The 19,016-nt window shown below is 43.3% G+C and overlaps 1 protein-coding gene across 4 annotated transcripts in view; it reads left to right on the top strand.

Moving 5' to 3' along the window:
• The window catches only part of Creld (Cysteine rich with EGF like domains), a 40,445-nt gene extending 23,186 nt beyond the window's left edge, over positions 1 to 17,259 (top strand). The window contains exons 9-13 of one of the 4 annotated variants that reach the window (XM_075669061.1): positions 39 to 134; positions 5,330 to 5,344; positions 6,541 to 6,558; positions 13,453 to 13,653; positions 17,081 to 17,259. In XM_075669061.1, the coding sequence (XP_075525176.1) occupies positions 39 to 134; positions 5,330 to 5,344; positions 6,541 to 6,558; positions 13,453 to 13,653; positions 17,081 to 17,145 (395 nt within the window). In that variant the 3' untranslated portion in view covers positions 17,146 to 17,259. Of the gene's footprint in view, positions 1 to 38; positions 135 to 5,329; positions 5,345 to 6,540; positions 6,559 to 10,572; positions 10,588 to 13,452; positions 13,654 to 17,080 lie in introns of all 4 variants that reach the window. The other 3 variants (XM_075669063.1, XM_075669062.1, XM_075669064.1) reach the window with 3 other exon arrangements.
• The last annotated feature ends 1,757 nt before the right edge of the window (positions 17,260 to 19,016 follow it).

Here is a 19,016-nt window from a genome sequence, read left to right as displayed (position 1 = left end):
CTCTCATACACTTTATGGTTCTGCTCGGCAACTTGCAGTGTGCGACTTCGCTTGCGACGGCTGCACTGGAGATGGACCGGACCACTGTGTCAAATGTGCCAAAAGTTACGTCTTGAAGGACAAGACTTGCATCGGTGAGTTTTCATGCGCGTCCTCATGCTGATACACTGTTGGCATTCTACAGCATGGTTAACCCCTTCTGTTCCACTCTGTAGTCCTGAGTTCTGACTGAAAATAGCCAATTTATTTTTGCTGCATAATCCTTTACAATGCACACAATATTTTAGATGTCTATATCTAAAATCTAAAGCGCTGATCGCAAAACTCAAAGTTAAACGGCACTGTACAAGTACTACAGATACAAACACACGCAGCATCTACAAATGAAAAGTATCACCAATGAGAAAATGTAAATAGCACGGAAATTAAAGCATTGTCGTCGAGCTCAGCTTGTACTTGGCCGATTTTATCAGAGGACGTGCAGACAAACCAGGCTCATCCATTCCGCAAAACAAGAAGGGTTAAGTACACTTGGCCCTATATCTCTAACTGCCTGTATTCTGTGGAAATTAAAACAAATTGTGCTTGCTCATTTCCTAATCTTATCAGTCCTCCTCCTGCCACGCTTCACTATACTGCCCATTGCTTGGCATCTGTTTTTTGTATTGACACATAACAAGTTGCCTGTTCTGTGTGTTGCGTGACCTGCTCGACTCCACATCTTGCTCCTAGCTAATATGTCTAGCTGCATTGCTGTTTTTCAACTTGCTTGGTGCACCTATCATTTCCCTTCGCATCGTTTATTGCATCATCATCAGCCTGGTTGCGCCCACTGCAGGGCAAAGGCCTCTCCCATGCTTCTCCAACAACCCCGGTCATGTACTAATTGTGGCCATGCCGTCCCTGCAAACTTCTTAATCTCATCCGCCCACCTAACTTTCTGCCGCCCCCTGCTACGCTTCCCTTCCCTTGGGATCCAGTCCGTAACCCTTAATGACCATCAGTTATCTTCCCTCCTCATTACATGTCCTGCCCATGCCCATTTCTTTTTCTTGATTTCAACTAAGATGTCATTAACTCGCGTTTGTTCCCTCACCCAATCTGCTCTTTTCTTATCCCTTAACGTTACACCTATCATTCTTCTTTCCATAGCTCGTTGTGTCGTCCTCAATTTGAGTAGAACCCTTTTCGTAAGCCTCCAGGTTTCTGCCCCGTAGGTTAGTACTGGTAAGACACACATATTATATACTTTTCTCTTGAGGGATAATGGCAACCTGCTGTTCATGATTTGGGAATGCCTGCCAAACGCACCCCAGCCCATTCTTATTCTTCTGATTATTTCCGTCTCATGATCCGGATCCGCCGTCACTACCTGCCCTAAGTAGATGTATTCCCTTACGACTTCGAGTGCCTCGCTGCCTATTGTAAATTGCTGTTCTCTCCCGAGACTGTTAAGCATTACTTTAGTTTTCTGCAGATTAATTTTTAGACCCACTCTTCTGCTTTGCCTCTCCAGGTCAGTGAGCATGCATTGCAATTGGTCCCCAGAGTTACTAAGCAAGGCAATATCATCAGCGAATCGCAAGTTACTAAGGTATTCTCCATTAACTTTTATCCCCAATTCTTCCCAATCCAGGTCTCTGAATACCTCCTGTAAACACGCTGTGAATAGCATTGGAGATATCGTATCTCCCTGCCTGACGCCTTTCTTTATTGGGATTTTGTTGCTTGCTTTATGGAGGACTACGGTGGCTGTGGAGCCGCTATAGATATCTTCCAGTATTTTTACATATGGCTCATCTACACCCTGATTCCGTAATGCCTCCATGACTGCTGAGGTTTCGACTGAATCAAACGCTTTCTCGTAATCAATGAAAGCTATATATAAGGGTTGGTTATATTCTGCACATTTCTCTATCACTTGATTTATAGTGTGAATATGGTCTATTGTTGAGTAGCCTTTACGGAATCCTGCCTGGTCCTTTGGTTGACAGAAGTCTAAGGTGTTCCCGATTCTATTTGCAATTACCTTAGTAAATACTTTGTAGGCAACGGACAGTAAGCTGATCGGTCTATAATTTTTCAAGTCTTTGGCGTCCCCTTTCTTGTGGATTAGGATTATGTTAGCGTTCTTCCAAGATTCCGGTACACTCGAGGTCATGAGGCATTGCGTATACAGGGTTGCCAGTTTCTCTAGAACAATCTGCCCACCATCCTTCAACAAATCTGCTGTTACCTGATCCTCCCCAGCTGCCTTCCCCCTTTGCATATCTCCTAAGGCTTTCTTTACTTCTTCCGGCGTTACCTTCGGGATTTCGAATTCCTCTAGACTATTTTCTCTTCCATTATCGTCGTGGGTGCCACTGGTACTGTATAAATCTCTATAGAACTCCTCAGCCACTTGAACTATCTCATCCATATTAGTAATGATATTGCCGGCTTTGTCTCTTAACGCATACATCTGATTCTTGCCAATTCCTAGTTTCTTCTTCACTGTTTTTAGGCTTCCTCCGTTCCTGAGAGCATGTTCAATTCTATCCATATTATACTTCCTTATGTCAGCTGTCTTACGCTTGTTGATTAACTTCGAAAGTTCTGCCAGTTCTATTCTAGCTGTAGGGTTAGATGCTTTCATACATTGGCGTTTCTTGATCAGATCTTTCGTCTCCTGCTGATAGTTTGCTGGTATCCTGCCTAACGGAGTTACCAACGACTTCCATTGCACACTCCTTAATGATGCCCACAAGATTGTCATTCATTGCTTCAACACTAAGGTCCTCTTCCTGAGTTAAAGCTGAATACCTGTTCTGTAGCTTGATCTGGAATTCCTCTATTTTCCCTCTTACCGCTAACTCATTGATCGGCTTCTTATGTACCAGTTTCTTCCGTTCCCTCCTCAGGTCTAGGCTAATTCGAGTTCTTACCATCCTGTGGTCACTGCAGCGCACCTTGCCGAGCACGTCCACATCTTGTATGATGCCAGGGTTAGCGCAGAGTATGAAGTCTATTTCATTTCTAGTCTCGCCGTTCGGGCTCCTCCACGTCCACTTTCGGCTATCCCGCTTGCGGAAGAACGTATTCATTATCCTCATATTATTCTGTTACGCAAACTCTACTAATAACTCTCCCCTGCTATTCCTAGTGCCTATGCCATATTCCCCCACTGCCTTGTCTCCAGCCTGCTTCTTGCCTACCTTGGCATTAAAGTCTCCCATTAGTATAGTGTATTTAGTTTTCACTCTACCCATCGCCGATTCCACGTCTTCATAGAAGCTTTCGACTTCCTGGTCATCATGATTGGATGTAGGGGCGTAGACCTGTACAATCTTCATTTTGTACCTCTTATTAAGTTTCACAACAAGACCTGCCACCCTCTCATTAATGCTATAGAATTCCTGTAAGTTACCAGCTATATTCTTATGAACCAGGAATCCGACTCCTAGTTCTCTTCTCTCCGCTAAGCCCCGGTAGCACAGGACGTGCCGTTTATTGCATGATCTGTAGCAAACGAGTCCACACTGAAAAGCCAAAGCCATTACTTATGTTATAAATTAGAAAGAGCAGGAGACCATACGTGGCAAAAGAGGAATTTCTGTGCATTTTCCTAACTAAGCCTTGTTTGTGAGCTTTAATTTTGTTAAAGGTGCACTAACGCACTTTTTCTTGAAGCCTGGGAAACATGCTCAAATGAGTGCAGTGTCTTTCAGTGAATATATTCCTGAAGAAATTCCTGAAAAGGACGTAATGTGAATGGCAATATAATGTGTGCAATGCTTGGTTTCCCCACTTCCCCTAGAATCTTCATTCCCTCTCGACTGAAATGGCACAATAGCAATGCCCTGTCTACTACTGCTTTCTTTTTCTTTTCTCCCGGTGGCCTTTCAAGTTAGGTGCCTTAAGCATCCAAGAGTGCCTAAAGAGCACTGATAAGATCAGCGGGACACTTTAACGCCTGCTGGTGTGCATGTTCTGAATGGCTGGCATCTACTGGCTGCCGCAGTTCATGTAACATCATTGCTGACATCGCCTAAGGTGGAGAAAAAAAGGCAAGGCATTTTGAAATGATACCCCTGCTGCATCTCGAGGAATATTATTTTCCTTGAACGTTCATGGCAGCATCGTCTACACAGGAAGTTTTCTTACTGTGCTCAAAAAGAGTTTTGGTGTGCCTTTAACAACCACTGTTCTCTTAGCAACGTCAAAGATCAAGCTAGTGGGTTCTGCATCATTCAACATGCAACAGTTCAAATGGGGGCAAGGAGATAAACTATAAGAGCAGACAAGGACATGGCACAATTAAAGAAAGGAATTGGTCTCCCGCTTGAATTTTGAATCTTGGGCCTCTATCACTTGAATGTCTAATGTTCGCTGCCACGTATCATGCTGACGCATTGTATATGGTGTTCCACTGACAAGTTCAAGGTCGTGGGTGCGATTCCCAGCCCTGACAGATGCATTCCAGTGAGGGTGGAATGAGAAAATGCTCATGCTATGTAATTCCACGAGGCCAAAATAATCCAGAGCTGTCCACTGTGGTCTGCAACGTGCACGATAGGCCCTATTCAAAACTGTTGTGGCACATTCGACTGGTTGTTTTAGAACGCTGCCAGAGCACTCTGGCGGTTTTGTAAAACGGCAACAAAGCTGTGCCACACGAAGGAATTTAGTGGCATTATTTCAGCTTTAACGCTGGAAAAGTGTGCTTATTGTCACGATAAAGCTTAGTTCTTCTGTAAAACAGCCTTTGGAGCTTTGCAGGAGCGCTTGGATACAACCAGTCAGATGCAGCATTAATTTAGCACTTTTGCATAGTTACATGGCCAAGACAATGGCAGCATGGCTCATAATTAAAAAGGGAGTCACCTGTTAAGCTCGCATTGCTTCTTTCCTGCCAAGCTGCTTTGAGCACGAACACATGTTACACAATTAGAGATGCAGGAACTGATAAGCATATTTTCTAGTTGAACGTTTTCACTGCAGTGTCTTCTGCATGAGACACTGTAGGAAGGCTACCTTGCGCTTTATGAAAAGAGTCGTATATTCCTCAGATTTGGGTTGGTATTGCAAAAAATTGTGCCTGACTGTACTGAACGGAAAAGGATTGGGATATAAACAGTCATCTAGTGTTTGATTATGCGAAGCTAACGTGTGCACCATTGTCTTATTCCTCGCTCCAGGTGAGTGTGTATGCAGTTTTTAGTTTTATTTAGTTTCACTCATATATGCATGCCAAGCACTGGTGATTTAATTTTTCTGTTTTTGTTACTTTGCATGAATTGAGCTGTTTTTTTTTTCACACATCCTTGTTTTATCTTTCTTCTATCTGCAGATGCAACAGATGCAGGTACGGTATAGGTTTTTGGTTGCATTTACACCTTTGTTTTGACGCTGCGTAAACGTTTGTGAAAAATCTGTTGAAGGCCAACTGCAATGAAATTTTACTTTGGCTAAATTGGTTATATAATGCTGTAGATTAATATCAGTACAGCCAGCGACTGATTTGTCACATGCCCAATTTTTCCGACATGTCTGACAATTCGGACACTTTCGCGACACCGTGACGCGCCCCATAGAGCCACTGTATAAGGACGTCTGAAGCTCCGGTTGCTGAAACCCTTCACTGTCCGATCGCTTGGATATTGCATTGCATAATGCTAGTTTCTGAAAATCAGCTTCGCCGCAACGAGCTTTGTTATGCGGTCAACCATACGCAGTGTGTCGCAGTGAAGTTTACCAAAAGCGCAAAAGGGCCACCCTCACGGGACATAAAATGTGTTCCTTGCTTACACACGCACATACCCGCCATATCCTGTTATAGTACGAGCACAGAGACACCTAATAATTGTACTGGTGGGCCTATAAACCTATTTCGGATGTGAATGTGGCGATTTGAGCCCTTGAGGGCAGTTCAAGGCATACATTAGTCTTTTTCGAACGTTTTTGCGGTCTCTAGAAGTTCAAAAAATTGGACGTTGACTTAATACTATGTGAGCAATCTTGGCACAACTGCGGGTCTAGTAAGTGTCTAATTTTCTTATTAGCAGCCTTTAAATAGCTCCTAAGCAGACGTGTGCACCTGGTGATTAGTGGATGTGGCTCAAGTCATGGCCTCCAAGATGTTCAGCACATCACAGGCAGTGCCAAGTCTTTGAGGTCATACTGAGAAGTCACGTTGGTTCTCAACAATCCAAATTCTGTGTTATTCTCTGCAACTGTAAAAACAGCATTTGATTTTTCATCAGATTTAGTACCAAAATGTTCATTTTTCTAGCCTTTCACAGCATATTCACTCATATTTTAGACATACAGTATTGCCTGGGAGTTTCTCTATGTCTCCAGTATCCAAAGCTAGGCTTATTGCATGGTCCATAATTTTGTTGCAGTTGGCCTTTAAGATATTTATTGTTACCGTGTCTCCCGATTCTGTATTCTATCTCTGCACGTCTCGAGGTTTGTAACGCACCCTCTGCATTGCTTCTCTGTCTCGTGGCACCCTTCTGTTGCACTCATTCTGCATCTTGCTGCCTTTCTCACCTTTAGACGAGGAGGAGGGAGAAGGTGAGTGGTATCGAGGCCTTGTTGTCGCGACTGCGCTCTAGTAGTCTGCTGCTTGCTGTGTGTGTGAGGCTTATTGCAACCTGCTGGGGACATAGGCATGCCGTTCAGTCCCAAACAAAGATTAATGTATCCTCACAGCCAAGCTATTCTTGTGATCGCTGATAAAGGAGTCCCGACAGAACATTTTCAAAATTAAATTTTTTTTTGTATGTGTGCTAAACAAATGTCCAAACCCTCTTAACCTTACTAAACAAATACTGGTAAGTGTGCAATCTTAACATTTGTTTCCGTAAGGCAGTTTTGGTTTTGGAACTCGAGAGGTGGTGGATGATTCATGACATCATGACACACTGGCTTACTTTGCTCCTGCAGTCGCTGTGTTTGCCACATGTGAGCGCTGCCAGATAAAATCCACGCAGCATTTGCAAATTTTTTTCTGAGTAATCTAACCACGCCTAGCATTATTGATGCACGACGTAAGCAAATTTCGCTTTGTGTAGCAACATCTGAACATCATATACTGTGGATGTTATTCTCATTTACAGCAGCTCCATTAAAATGGGGCTGTAATGCAGAAGCACGTATTTAAATTTATGTGCATGCTAAAGAAACCTCGTGTCGTCGAAATAAACGCAGAACCCCCTGTGTGATGTGACACGCACAAAAGAAAGCAATGCTGCATGTATGTGCATTTCGTGGGGAAACTTTTTGTGCATTGGTTTTGTGTTGTGCTTCTCTCCAGTCTGTCTTTTTATCAGTAGTCTCAAAGATGCGGTTCTAATGTTTTGTTGCAACAGCTATGTTGCGTTTCTTACTACCATATCCCTTCAGCACGCTCATAATTTCTTTCATTTTAAGAAATATTGATTTAAAAGCACCAGAAAGCACTGAATCAACAGTGGAACTGTGCCGTGTATTGCCTTTATAGGCGAGATAGCAAGCATGTTCCACACATTATCGCCAAAGTTTTCAATCTGCAAATAGTGTCTCCAAAATGATAAATGAAAGGTAGGGAGGTTAACCAGGACTGAGCCCGGTTGGCTAGCCTACACTGGGGAAAGGGAAAAGGGGACGGAAAGATTAAAAGAAGAAGAGAAAGTCCACTGGGGATATCATTCAGTCACTCAGTACGGATCACAGACGCTGACTCAATCCTGTAGCTTTCAAATATCGCAGCAGTTCATTGGTGGCCTTTTGTAGCTGCGATATGCGAGGCCATGGTCCCAAGATCTTGTTCAAGGTGAACAGTTTTCTATCTTAACTGGTTGAGAGCTGTGGAGAGATCTTGTCTTTCATTTTCAAAAGTGTCTCCAAACACACACTACTGTTAAGGGGGCCCTGAACCACTGTTTATCGAAGTCGAGAAATGCACTTGAAGTTAAGTTAGACTATTTTAGGAATACTTTGCCTCCAAAAGTTCTTCAATGCGTTCAGCAGAAGCAGAGTTACTGGCAATCAAACATACCGTTCGTGGTGCTTCCGCTCCTTCTTCAATGATTTGCACTGCAAAGACTACGGCAGAGCAAGGTGTGCCAACATCGCTCCCCCTACTGAACATCACCGTGGCGTGCAGTTCAAATTTAATTTGGGTGTTCACACAGGCGCCGCTATTTGCGACTTCGGTGCCTACGATGTGCCAGACGCGGTTGACCACAGCGAGCCGCAGTGCGGTCAGCCCATAAAGTTTTCCTACAACAATTACAGAAGGGAACTCTGCCGCTGCAATTGTTCAGCCACCATGGGAATGATGGGTAGTATGTGGATTTGTCTAATCTTCGACCTTGTGGATTCAGATGTTCTTGTGGCTTTTTTATTACAGTTTATCTGGCTTCTTTTTCCTAAATTTGAGATCAATCTATACTTTTCTAAGTGCAGAATACTCTGCAAACACACACAGTCACTACTAATTGCAGTGGTTCAGCCTGTCGAGGTGGCCAAATTGAAACTCGCCAAGCGTCTCAAAAAATTGGCTTTCCTGTGAGAAATTCATATGAGCTTTCTATGGTCGCCTTTTGATGCGTGCGTCCACGGCGTAATGATTTCAATAATGGGCCTCTGTGCCAGAGGTCCTGTGTTTGAATCCTGCCGTCGGGCAATATTATTAATGTTTATTTAATTATACTGTGCACAGTGCTTTGTTGAAAATGAACAGTTTACAAAATCACGAAGCTGCTTGCAGCCAGAAGGATGAAGTTCAGGCAAATCCATGTACTACCTATCATTCCCATGCTGGCTGATACCACCTCACTTGCAGCTCTCATAGGGACTAGCGCCACAGTTCCCTGTAGCAAATACTTATGAAACTCAATCGCTCAACCAGTGTACTCGTTGCGGCAACCCGTGGCAGCCGCGGCATCTACGCTATGTAGCAAATCGCAGCTACTTGCAACTGCAGCGCTTGCTTTGTTGTGTGCTTCTGTCTGGCTGTGCTATGTGGTGCGGACCGGTTTTGTCCTGCACCAGCTTGAAGGACACGTAGCAGCGACATCCAAATTGTACATTCTGAAGCTCATTGCGAAGTGAAGTCTGCCAAGGCGTCTAGCCAGGATCGGCCAGGAGTGAGCGTGCATGCGGCCTGACCTTAAGTTTCGCTTGATTTGAGGCTAGTTGAGTTTTCAAAACTAGTCGAAATTGGCGAGACCAGACGTCTACGACATCGATTTAAGCGGGGTGGCCAAAGTCTCATTCCTACGTGGGTGGCCGCAGCCAAGCTTGAGCAGACGATAGTCTGCTTCTTTCGGAAGTACATGATTATTATCGAAATTCGAAAGCAGATTTGTGCTTACTTCATCCTGTTTATTAAACTGTATCAATAAATATGCACAGTAACAGTAGGAATAAGTGCACTGATCCAAACACCCTTCTTGATTGATATCAGCTATTGGCCAATAGCAGCCATCTATAGGAATCTGCTATATTATGAAATAAAGTGTCAAGAAAAGAGTGAGGAGCAGGCTCCTGTTAAAAAGAGAGCGTTTTAGAGAAAGGTGACTTTGCACTCCGTTGCAAGATCCACGCACCGTGCATGACTGCAAAATTTGCCTGCAATGTTCACAGCAGTGTATGCTATCCGCGGACCGTGTTTTTTTCACCAAGCTTGAGGGGTGGTCGAGGGCCCCCTTTAATACTGTTAAAGCACTGAACCTCGAGTCCCAAATAGCACACAGCAAGTTAAGAAAAAGGAAGTGATGTCTCCTGTGCAAGTTAAACCAACAGTACCTTATTAGTAACTTCCTGAAGAAGCCTTTATTATTTTCATTGTTTGATTAATCAACAAACTTTGATTAAACACTTGATGGACACAATGTCAGTGCATTGTTTGTAGAGCACATTTGCTAATGAGATATTTAGCTGTTTTCAACGTATTATTGTTCATGTAGCTCTTTTTCTCATGCTTAGAGAAAGTCCATGAAGTATTTAAAGCCACCACGGTGCACCACTTGGGCACCAAAATGGCTTTCAGTTTAATGCATTTGAAAGATGCGTGAAGGGTAGCACTTTAACAACTCAAAGTGGCTAAGTGCTTTCCATGTATACACTACATGGGAAATACAGATTTGAGTTTGCTGGTGCATTGCATTCTTGTGTAGACATTCTAGCCATCAAGTTAGGGACATAAATGTTAATAATAGCAACAACAGAATAAGAACACAAAAGGTACTGGCAGCTCTGCCAGGAAGTTGCTAACAACAAGCAGCTGGTTTCAACTCCACAGAAGGCCTCCAGTATTTTACTCTTCCGCCATGTTTGTGTATATATATATATATATATATAGTCAGCGGCCCGATTCACTGGTGCATCCTACTTCTCTCTTTTTTCCTTAAATCTTTGCTGTTCACCTGAATTCAATTCTCCTCAGTTCTTTCAGTGCATGAACGTTATAGTACTCTGTGATGAATGTTTAAATCATGCTTGCCGTTACTTCCTGCATGCCATTTTTTTGCTGCACTGCTTTGCATGTGTGTTCATTCTATTCTTTTCTTCCTTCTTGGATGTCTCTCTCGCCTTGTGTAGAAGACGTTCCATACGGTAAGTTTTGCATGCACCGAAAGGTACTGCCCAGCGTCTGGGGTAATGGCTCCATTGATGAAAGTGTTCGGAAAAGGAACACTTTCTGTGATTAGGCTTTTCAGTTGCACGGCAGCAGTTGCTTGTTTCCATCCTGCTCTTTCTTTTTTAATTATGTGTTTAAAACATGCTAGCCTTTCAAGTAATACACGAACAGGATTGCAATCCTCAAAGACAGAATCAAAGAAAACACAAGTACACCCCAGCAGAATGCGTCCTTGTCCTTTTTATGTGTGTCACATCGTCCTTGCCTTAAAGACAAGCTTTAGTTAGTGGCCAACTCTAATTTCCATACTGAAATACATGTAAAACAAAGAGATGCTTTTATGATCCAACCACTAGCCTGACGGATTTATATGAAATTTGTTGCATTTGAGAGAAAAAGTTCAAATTCTAGCCAGTCTATGAAGCACAATATTTATTTACGACCTGCAGTATTTTACAAAATAGGAAAGAAATCAGTTCGAAAAAAATAAAGGCGTAGTGTTTACAGATCTGTAACTGCACCAAAAAACAGATACCGAAGTTCTGTAAACTGCATCTATTAGAGCAGCTCAAGTGGGCAAAATTGATACATAAATTTAGTTTACATTAAATTAGTGGTACAGTGGAACCCCGTTCATACGTTTTTCACCGGACCGGGGAAAAAAAACGTAACAGCCGGGAAAACGCAACAGTGAGGAAAGCTCCGAAAATGAATGAAAAAAAGGGCAGCTTCAACTATAGACAATTTATTTCCACAAAGTGCGCTTAGGACTTAAAAAAGCCTAGAATGATGGCTTGCCGTTTCTTTCGCTCGGTAGAAATCGCCACACGTTTCTCAACAGCCTGGAAGGCCGCATTGCTGTCAGCGTCGCTGTGAGGTGCGACGTACCTGCAGAGGAGGTCTAGAGCCGCGACGGCTTCTCCAAAGCTAGGATTTGGCCACTGCCCGGCATCATGCGGCTCGTGCTCCTCGTCGTCACCGCGCCACGGCAATGGCAACGGACGAAGGAATATCCGCGGGAAATTTTGCCCTCTTTGGCGTAATCATGCTAACCTGCTAACGACTGTTTAGTAGCGCGCGCGTCCGAGCAGCCCGGTTGCGCGCGGCGCGGCGTGGGAGAAATGTAAACAAGAGAGAAGAGCTGTCCCGGTAGGCAGAGCAACGCCACGAGCAACGCCAGCTTCCGGTTTCACTTTTGCTTCACAAAGAGTGACGTGAGGGCCTCTCCCGAGTTTCCTTCCTCCGTGAGTCGACCCGTCCAACCATAGAGTTTCCTACAAAATTATTTTGTAGGAAACTCTATGCGTCCAACAACCATGCGGTGACCCTAATCACAGTGATGATAGTGATAGCATTTTTCACGAATGGCCACTTAGTGCAGCCTCTCGAACTGGCGTGCGGCTTTTTGCAGCCAGTTCCATAGCCAAGCCCGGCCAAGCCCAGCCAAGACTCGTCAAAAGCCAAAATGGCGGTTGGAGCGCGTTGCCTACTTCAGCCCAGGCGGGTTCGGGGTGCTAAGTTGCGACGTATCATGCGGGAACGTTTTCACAGCTACGACGTAACAGCGGGGTTCCTTATGAATTGAATTTTATGGAAGCTATGCCGGGACCGGATGAAAACGACGTAGCAGCCGGGAAAACGCAGCAGTGAGGAACGTAACAGCGGGGTTCTACTGTATATTCTTAAGTAGTGGTCTATACCACTACTCATGAATTAGTGGCATAAATTAGAGCATTGTATAATGCATCAATTTCGCCTGCTTTAGATGTATTATTACATGCATTTTGCAAAACTGATGTTGTCTTTCATTGCTGCGTTAAAGTGGTACACAATATTTTATCTTTTCTTAAATATAGCGATTTTTAACAAAGAATAAAAGAATGATAGCCTAAATAAAAAAAATCTGCTTTCTGGAGTCACTAGATTTTAAGTTCTTTTTCTTTTAAATGCAGCAGACCTTATCAATATCAGTGCTGTGGTTGCCAAGAGGTGATTTCTTTGTTCTCATGTATTTAGATAGCTTTGTAGCGAAAGTTTCCTATGGTCAACCATCTATAGTCTGTACTCGTAAGCTTTCACACTGTAGCACTTGTTAATAACATTTAATTTTTAGCAAACTGTGCAGAGAATTGCTTGCTGTATTCACATCATGAAGGCATTAGGGCACAATAAGCAAAGCAGGGTGTTAAGTGCCCTTCCGTGAATGTTACCCACACGTCGCCTTCAGGTGCCAATTTAGTGTGTTGGTTATGAAATTAGTTTCAACATACTTATTGCTTCCTCAGGATCATTAAAGGATACAGCATGGGAATGGAGCAAATTAAAATTTTTAGGTGACCGTGATTATGCACACAAATGTGGACTCTGCACCTGAGCGAGGAGCAAAGTCAACTATGCATTGTACTTGAAGTACACTGAGCCTGTCTGAAAACCTATATGATTTCCATAAAGAAACAGGTAAAGAAGAAAACGCTCCACATAACCAAATAACTCGTGTCACCAGCAACCACTGAGACATCTAACCTTCCAGCCCTTTTGTCAAATGCACCTTGTATATATCAACCATTCTCTCAGCACACCTCTAATAAGTGTCACCTTATGTATGCACCACATATGACACAACATTTCTTTTTAATTGATACTCCAGCGTGTAATCCTTGAATGTGTGATTCTAGACGGGCCTGAAGGGGATGTGTGATCCGTAAAAAAAAAAAAAGAAGGCACGGTGTGCGAGCACTTTGCTTGCATCCTGGGTTTGTGCTTTCTCATTGCCCGATGGGTTGCTCACTTGGCCGACCAAAAAAATGGCATCCCTCCTCTCCACTTTTCCCATCTCCCAGACAATGGCGAGAAGTGGCGAGAGCTGCACATCTTGCTGGCGCGCTATGCCACTTACCTTGGCCTCTGCATAGCAACGTTGATCATATTCAAGAGGAGCCCATCAGTCGCCAGTGCCATTGGGCTGTGCGTCGGGGTGTACATTGGCTTTTCCGAGTACACACTGTCCAACTGGAAAGACCACAGCGTCACGTCCACCATCAGTAATGTCATGTCATGGTGATGATTAGCCCCGCGGTTGCCAGTTTCGTGTTCTTGCTGTTGCCTCTACATTTGTGTGCGTTAGTGCCGTTTAGTTCTTTGTCAGCATCCCTCCTCGTTTCAAGGGTTGTGAGCTGTCGGGCAGCATTGAAGAATGAAAAAGCAGCATGCGTGAACGTTGGTCACCTTAATGGAGAATTTTAGCATACTACTGCCCCTCTACCCTTGAAGGCAGTGAGGCTAGTCACATCGTTCACCTGCCGGCTTTCCATGTGCTAGGTAACTCCTGCCGCACACATACAGTTGGCGTCAAAAGTTTATGGACCACAGGTTATGGAAAACATATTTCCAAGCGTCTTGCAATGACAGCCTGTTAAACCATATGACAGCATGTTGTTTCCATAATAATAATAAATTATAGTGTTTCATGTGCCAAAACCACGATCTGATTATGAGGCACGCCATAGTGGGGGACTCCTGAATAATTTCAAGCACCTGGGGTTCTTTAACGTGCACCTAAATCTAAGTACATGGGCGTTGCAATTTTGCCCTCATCGAAGTGCGACCTTGTGCTTAGCAGTCCTACACCAGAACCACTAAGCAACCACGGCGGGTGTATGTTGTTTCCAAATCCCAGTACTAGCTGAAAATCTGAATATCTGGCTGCCCAGGCTGCACAAGTATTCAGCTTTTCCTTGGATCTCATGGTTCATAAGCATTTGATGCCAGCTGTTTCTGGCCTAGCTTTGCGAGCATGAGCAAAACTAAAAGTTGGCGCACATGAAGACGAAGCTTTAGATCGGGCACTCCTGTCAAAATGCATGGAAATGAAGAAATAGTTTTTTTTTCTTGGCAATCACTGCACCAACTTTGACGAAGTTTATCGCATTTAAAGGAAAAGTCAACATCTAGGGACTGTAGGTAGGAGATTTTTTATTAGGCTGTCGATCCTCTAATAAAAATTGTTGAATATTGCACAATTTCAAAAAATGAAACTGTGAAGTTGACAAGTCTAACTCTGCAATTAACAATAATATTGCAATTCTGTAGGCTATTCCTTATAATACATCCAAAGCAGACAAAATTGGTGTATTATTCACCACTCCGAAGTATGCCAATAGTTTGCAAGTAGGACTTACGATAAACCCTTGTAAACATTGTAACAGTTTCGTGTGAGCTGTAAATTATTGCTACATTAAATTTATGCTCTAACACTTTCACGTTACAGAAGTATGATGTCGTTTTTGTTGCAGCATTATGGACTCCATTCGTACGAATTTTTTAAATGTAGATTTTTGAGTATTCTTGTAAAAGATTCCTAGCTCTAAACCATATTCTGCTTCCTACAATCACTAAAATTTCAACTTTTCCAAATGCAACATAGTTTATTCGAATTGGTCCAGCATTTGTCCCAAATGCATTTTTGAGTTTTAAATGCATTTAAATTGGGAAATCTGAGTTGGCCCCAAGCTAGAGCTTCCTCTTTACAGTTGTGGTATGCTAGAACTCGTTTAATGTCTTCTTTTGTTGACCGCTGTGTCTTGTCTATCTGCTTGACTTGAATTGACTGCGACTGTGTAAGACGGGTTGTTTAAAAAACAGCCTGTATAACACTTTAGCAAAAAGTCTTACGAATGTGCTGCTTATTTCGTAGCACAATTCGCTGTCGCAGCATGCACCTGTGGGCACTGTTTGCAGCTGCTGTCATTTCAGACTTTATGTCATTTTATGTCATTTTATGTCATTTTATGTGATCACCATTGCTGTCTTTACAATGTACTGTGCATTGGTCTAGTGGCTGTAAATTGCGCATCAAAGTGTCTGGTTGATAGACGTCAACAACTTGTGTACAAAGGACAAAGACTACGGGCATTATGCTTATACAAAAGCGGGGAGTGACATTCCACATTTATCAGTATTACGGCACAATTACTTGATGCGCTTCTGTTCCCATTCTTTGGAGAAGAGGTTGTAGTGATGTCTTGATTTCTGTTTTTGTGGTTCATGTGGTCTTGCCCTGAGAAAGAAAAGTACCATACACCTTGTATACATTAGTCAGTGTGGTTCATTACATTCCTTAATGATTCTGAAACTGCAAACTCACAACTATGGATACATGTATGAATATTTGTTTCACACACAGTGACAGCTTGTAGAGTTCATCATTTGTTTATTAACAACACTTTTCTCAACAACAAACACAAAGAAAATCAGCAGTGACATTTCGTGCTGAAGTTGGATGCCTTCACACCAACTTTTGAAATGCCTCAGCACACTGGTGCACAATTGCTTAACACTCCCCGAGTTCAGCGTCTTCACAACCAGCAGAGATTTGTTTAATGCAACAGTGCAATTTTAGGAACTTTCTCCAGAAGCTATGTTTCTGGAACAAGATCAAGCTGCTGCCATAAGCCGGATAGTTGCAATTTGCCCCAGTTTTCATTAAGGGTAGTAGGAACTTGTCACTCCATTTCTAGTCTCAACTTAGGGAATGCATGTTTTGAAGCTGTGCATTTATTTGTGCAACACTGCACCTCGAAGAGCTGCTGTTACGAGAAAATCTGCATTGTAGATATTTGTAGGCAATGAGGCTCTTTCGAAATAAACACTCACATTGCTTCAGAGTGCATATCTTGTTTGCACAATGTGTCTTCCACGTTTCCCCCATACAAGTCACTTTTTTTTTCAGGGTGTAACAGCTTGCTGCAGTCACTAATTTTTATCTTTTGAAATGGTGTGGGTTTCCTTACGCTGTGAAGATTTCCTGGTGAAAATTATCATGTGCAAGATATCATTTGCATTTCGGTGGCAGTGACAAAAGGGCTTTTAGTCAAAAGCCCTTTTGACTGTGACAAAAGCTGCTTTTAGTCAGTTTGGAAAACAGTTTAAACAAATGAGATTGCACTTTCATGTTAGATATGCGATATTTTTAGGGCAACTTAACATGTTTTTACTATTTGGTGAGTAAGCTTGCACTTGAAACTGCACACAGAACTGGTGTGGTTACATATTTTACTGAGATACGACCAACAAGCAAAACTGAGGCGGCTAAGCCTAATTAGGCCTAATATATTTCTCACCCTTTGACTCTGAGGTTAAAGTTGGTACAATTAAGACATTCGGCCTATCAAGCCTAGTGGAAATTAGGTTGGTTTGACATCAGTGTAAGGCTGAAGTCGTACTAATAGCAGTTGCTGCTAAGTGATACTTGCTTTACTGAGCTAAGCTGGTGCTCTTTCCAACTAAAACATGCTTCGGCAACTTTATCTTAAGGCAGAAGTTGGTCAGGCTCGACAAGAGGCATGACGTACGCATGTCACACAAGCTGTGGGAAATTTCATGGGGAAACCCACATGCCAGTTCACTTAACTTCCCGTATGGAAGCTGTGAGTGAGAACTGAAAACGAGATCTTTCATTCCTGATTTCAGAGGAGCCGGTGTCAGACAGCGAAGAACCCACACTGCCCGAGTTCACACACGGCGACGAACTCTGAGAGACTTGCAGTGCACAACACATCATTTCCAGCTGCCCAAAAAAAGTCATTTTGTTTTTCAAAAAAAAAACTTCATTTATACATGTCATAAATACACCATATGTACAGTTTTTATACCCTGTTTCATCTCTTCCGAGTTCATCTACTTTACAAACTGTGTTACAAAAATTGTGTGACATTAACGTGTACAGTTACCGCTGCCCTTATAATAAAATTGATCCGCTTACTGCTGAATGGTAGTGTTTACCAGCACATAAATAAGAATTACTAGCACAACAGGGAATTTGACTGCGGCAAAATGAAGTAATGTGTTGTGTCTTGGCAGTTGTGCTGTCCACACAGTTCAAACTACTACTAGAGCATGATGCAATTGTCTAGTGGCATTAGGTGTAATTTGCAGGTGGTGATAATGTCATCAGACTAAAAAAATAGAACCACGTGCACGAAAAGTGCAATTCATCTAGTGTCGCGATACAGGCACGCATTGTTGAATGAAAGATGTTTGCACTTGTGCTAATATTAAGTGTTCCTAATATCTTTCGCTCTGGGTGTTGCGAGAGTAGATGGTATGCTTTAAAAAGACCCAGAAGGCAAATGCAGAACCTAGAAATAATAGATGGCTTAGTTGTAGAGAAAACGGTTACTAAGGAGGCAGTGCAGTTTCGCAATTTGAATCGCCCACTACGGACGCATGTTCTAAGTGTGTCTGCAAATTGATGCTGCCTTGTTTCATTACGAGGCTCAAACAGAGCATGCTGCACTTGTAAAATGTAGCTGCTGTAACTAAGAGAAAGCGACCAACAGAGCGGTGTCAGCACTTGTGGGATCTGTGGGAAGTTAATATGAAAATGAGACCAACTGCATTTTGTTGCTCATCAAAATGCAACGTAATCAGCTTTTTGGTCCATTGAGTGGCTGCAGTTAACCAGTTACGAACTGGACATGCTACGTCACGAGCTGTTGCTCTAGTTTCACAGTGGCCGCAAGAGTCCTTTCCTCGGTTCCCATTATTTTCTTGCTTACAATGCTTTTGGAAACCTTGAAGCACTAAACAGGCCCCTGGCGCCGCCGAAAATGTGAAGACTAGAACTTGTAACGTGCCATCCAGGCAGCGCTTTACCACAATAACGTTTATAAAGGCCTTAGTAGTAGCCCACATAGAAGATAGTGAAATGTTTGATTGGCGAGGAGGCCAGCTATCCTCCCCCACTTCAGAGACCCCCTCGTGCTCCCTACCGTTGCCTCGACCATTGCTCGCAATCGACATTTCTGCCCTCTCCCACAGCGATGCCTCGGAGCCACGCGACGTTTTTCGCGACGATCACGGAGGAAAGAAAAAAAGACTAGGAGGAACGTGACATCAGACAGCTATCCACGGCAGACCAACCTTCTGTGACTCCGCCCCTTCACTCCGCGGGGCCTATCTGCGCGTTGAGTCGTTGAGAAGTAGGCCGTCGACGGTTGCGGACCTTAACAGACCAAAAGACATACACACTCTAAGAACAGTTTACACCCTTTGGCTTGCCCCTTCTGCCACACAAGAATAATCGTCATCTGCCTTGATGCGTTTCCTTTCTTTATCGCTGCAAGCCCGGAACTTTCCAGTGACGAACGGCACGCGCGTTATCAGAAGGGGCACTCCAAAGGGTGTAAACTGTTCTATGCTGATAACGCGCGTGCCATTCGTTACTGGAAAGTTCTGGGCTCGCAGCGATAAAGAAAGGAAACACATCAAGGCAGATGACGATTATTTTTGTGTGGCAGAAGGGGCAAGCCAAGGGGTGTAAACTGTTCTTAGAGTGCATGTGGCGAGGGCCTTTCCCTAGCAGCCTTTCCTTTGTTTTTATGACTAGGCTTCAAAAATTGTCACT

Source organism: Dermacentor variabilis, chromosome 9 (genome assembly GCF_050947875.1).
Source record: "Dermacentor variabilis isolate Ectoservices chromosome 9, ASM5094787v1, whole genome shotgun sequence".
NCBI classification, from domain to species: Eukaryota; Metazoa; Arthropoda; class Arachnida; order Ixodida; family Ixodidae; genus Dermacentor; species Dermacentor variabilis.
The sequence above is the reverse complement of the archived record's forward strand: the minus strand, read 5'-3'. Positions and strand labels throughout refer to the sequence as shown.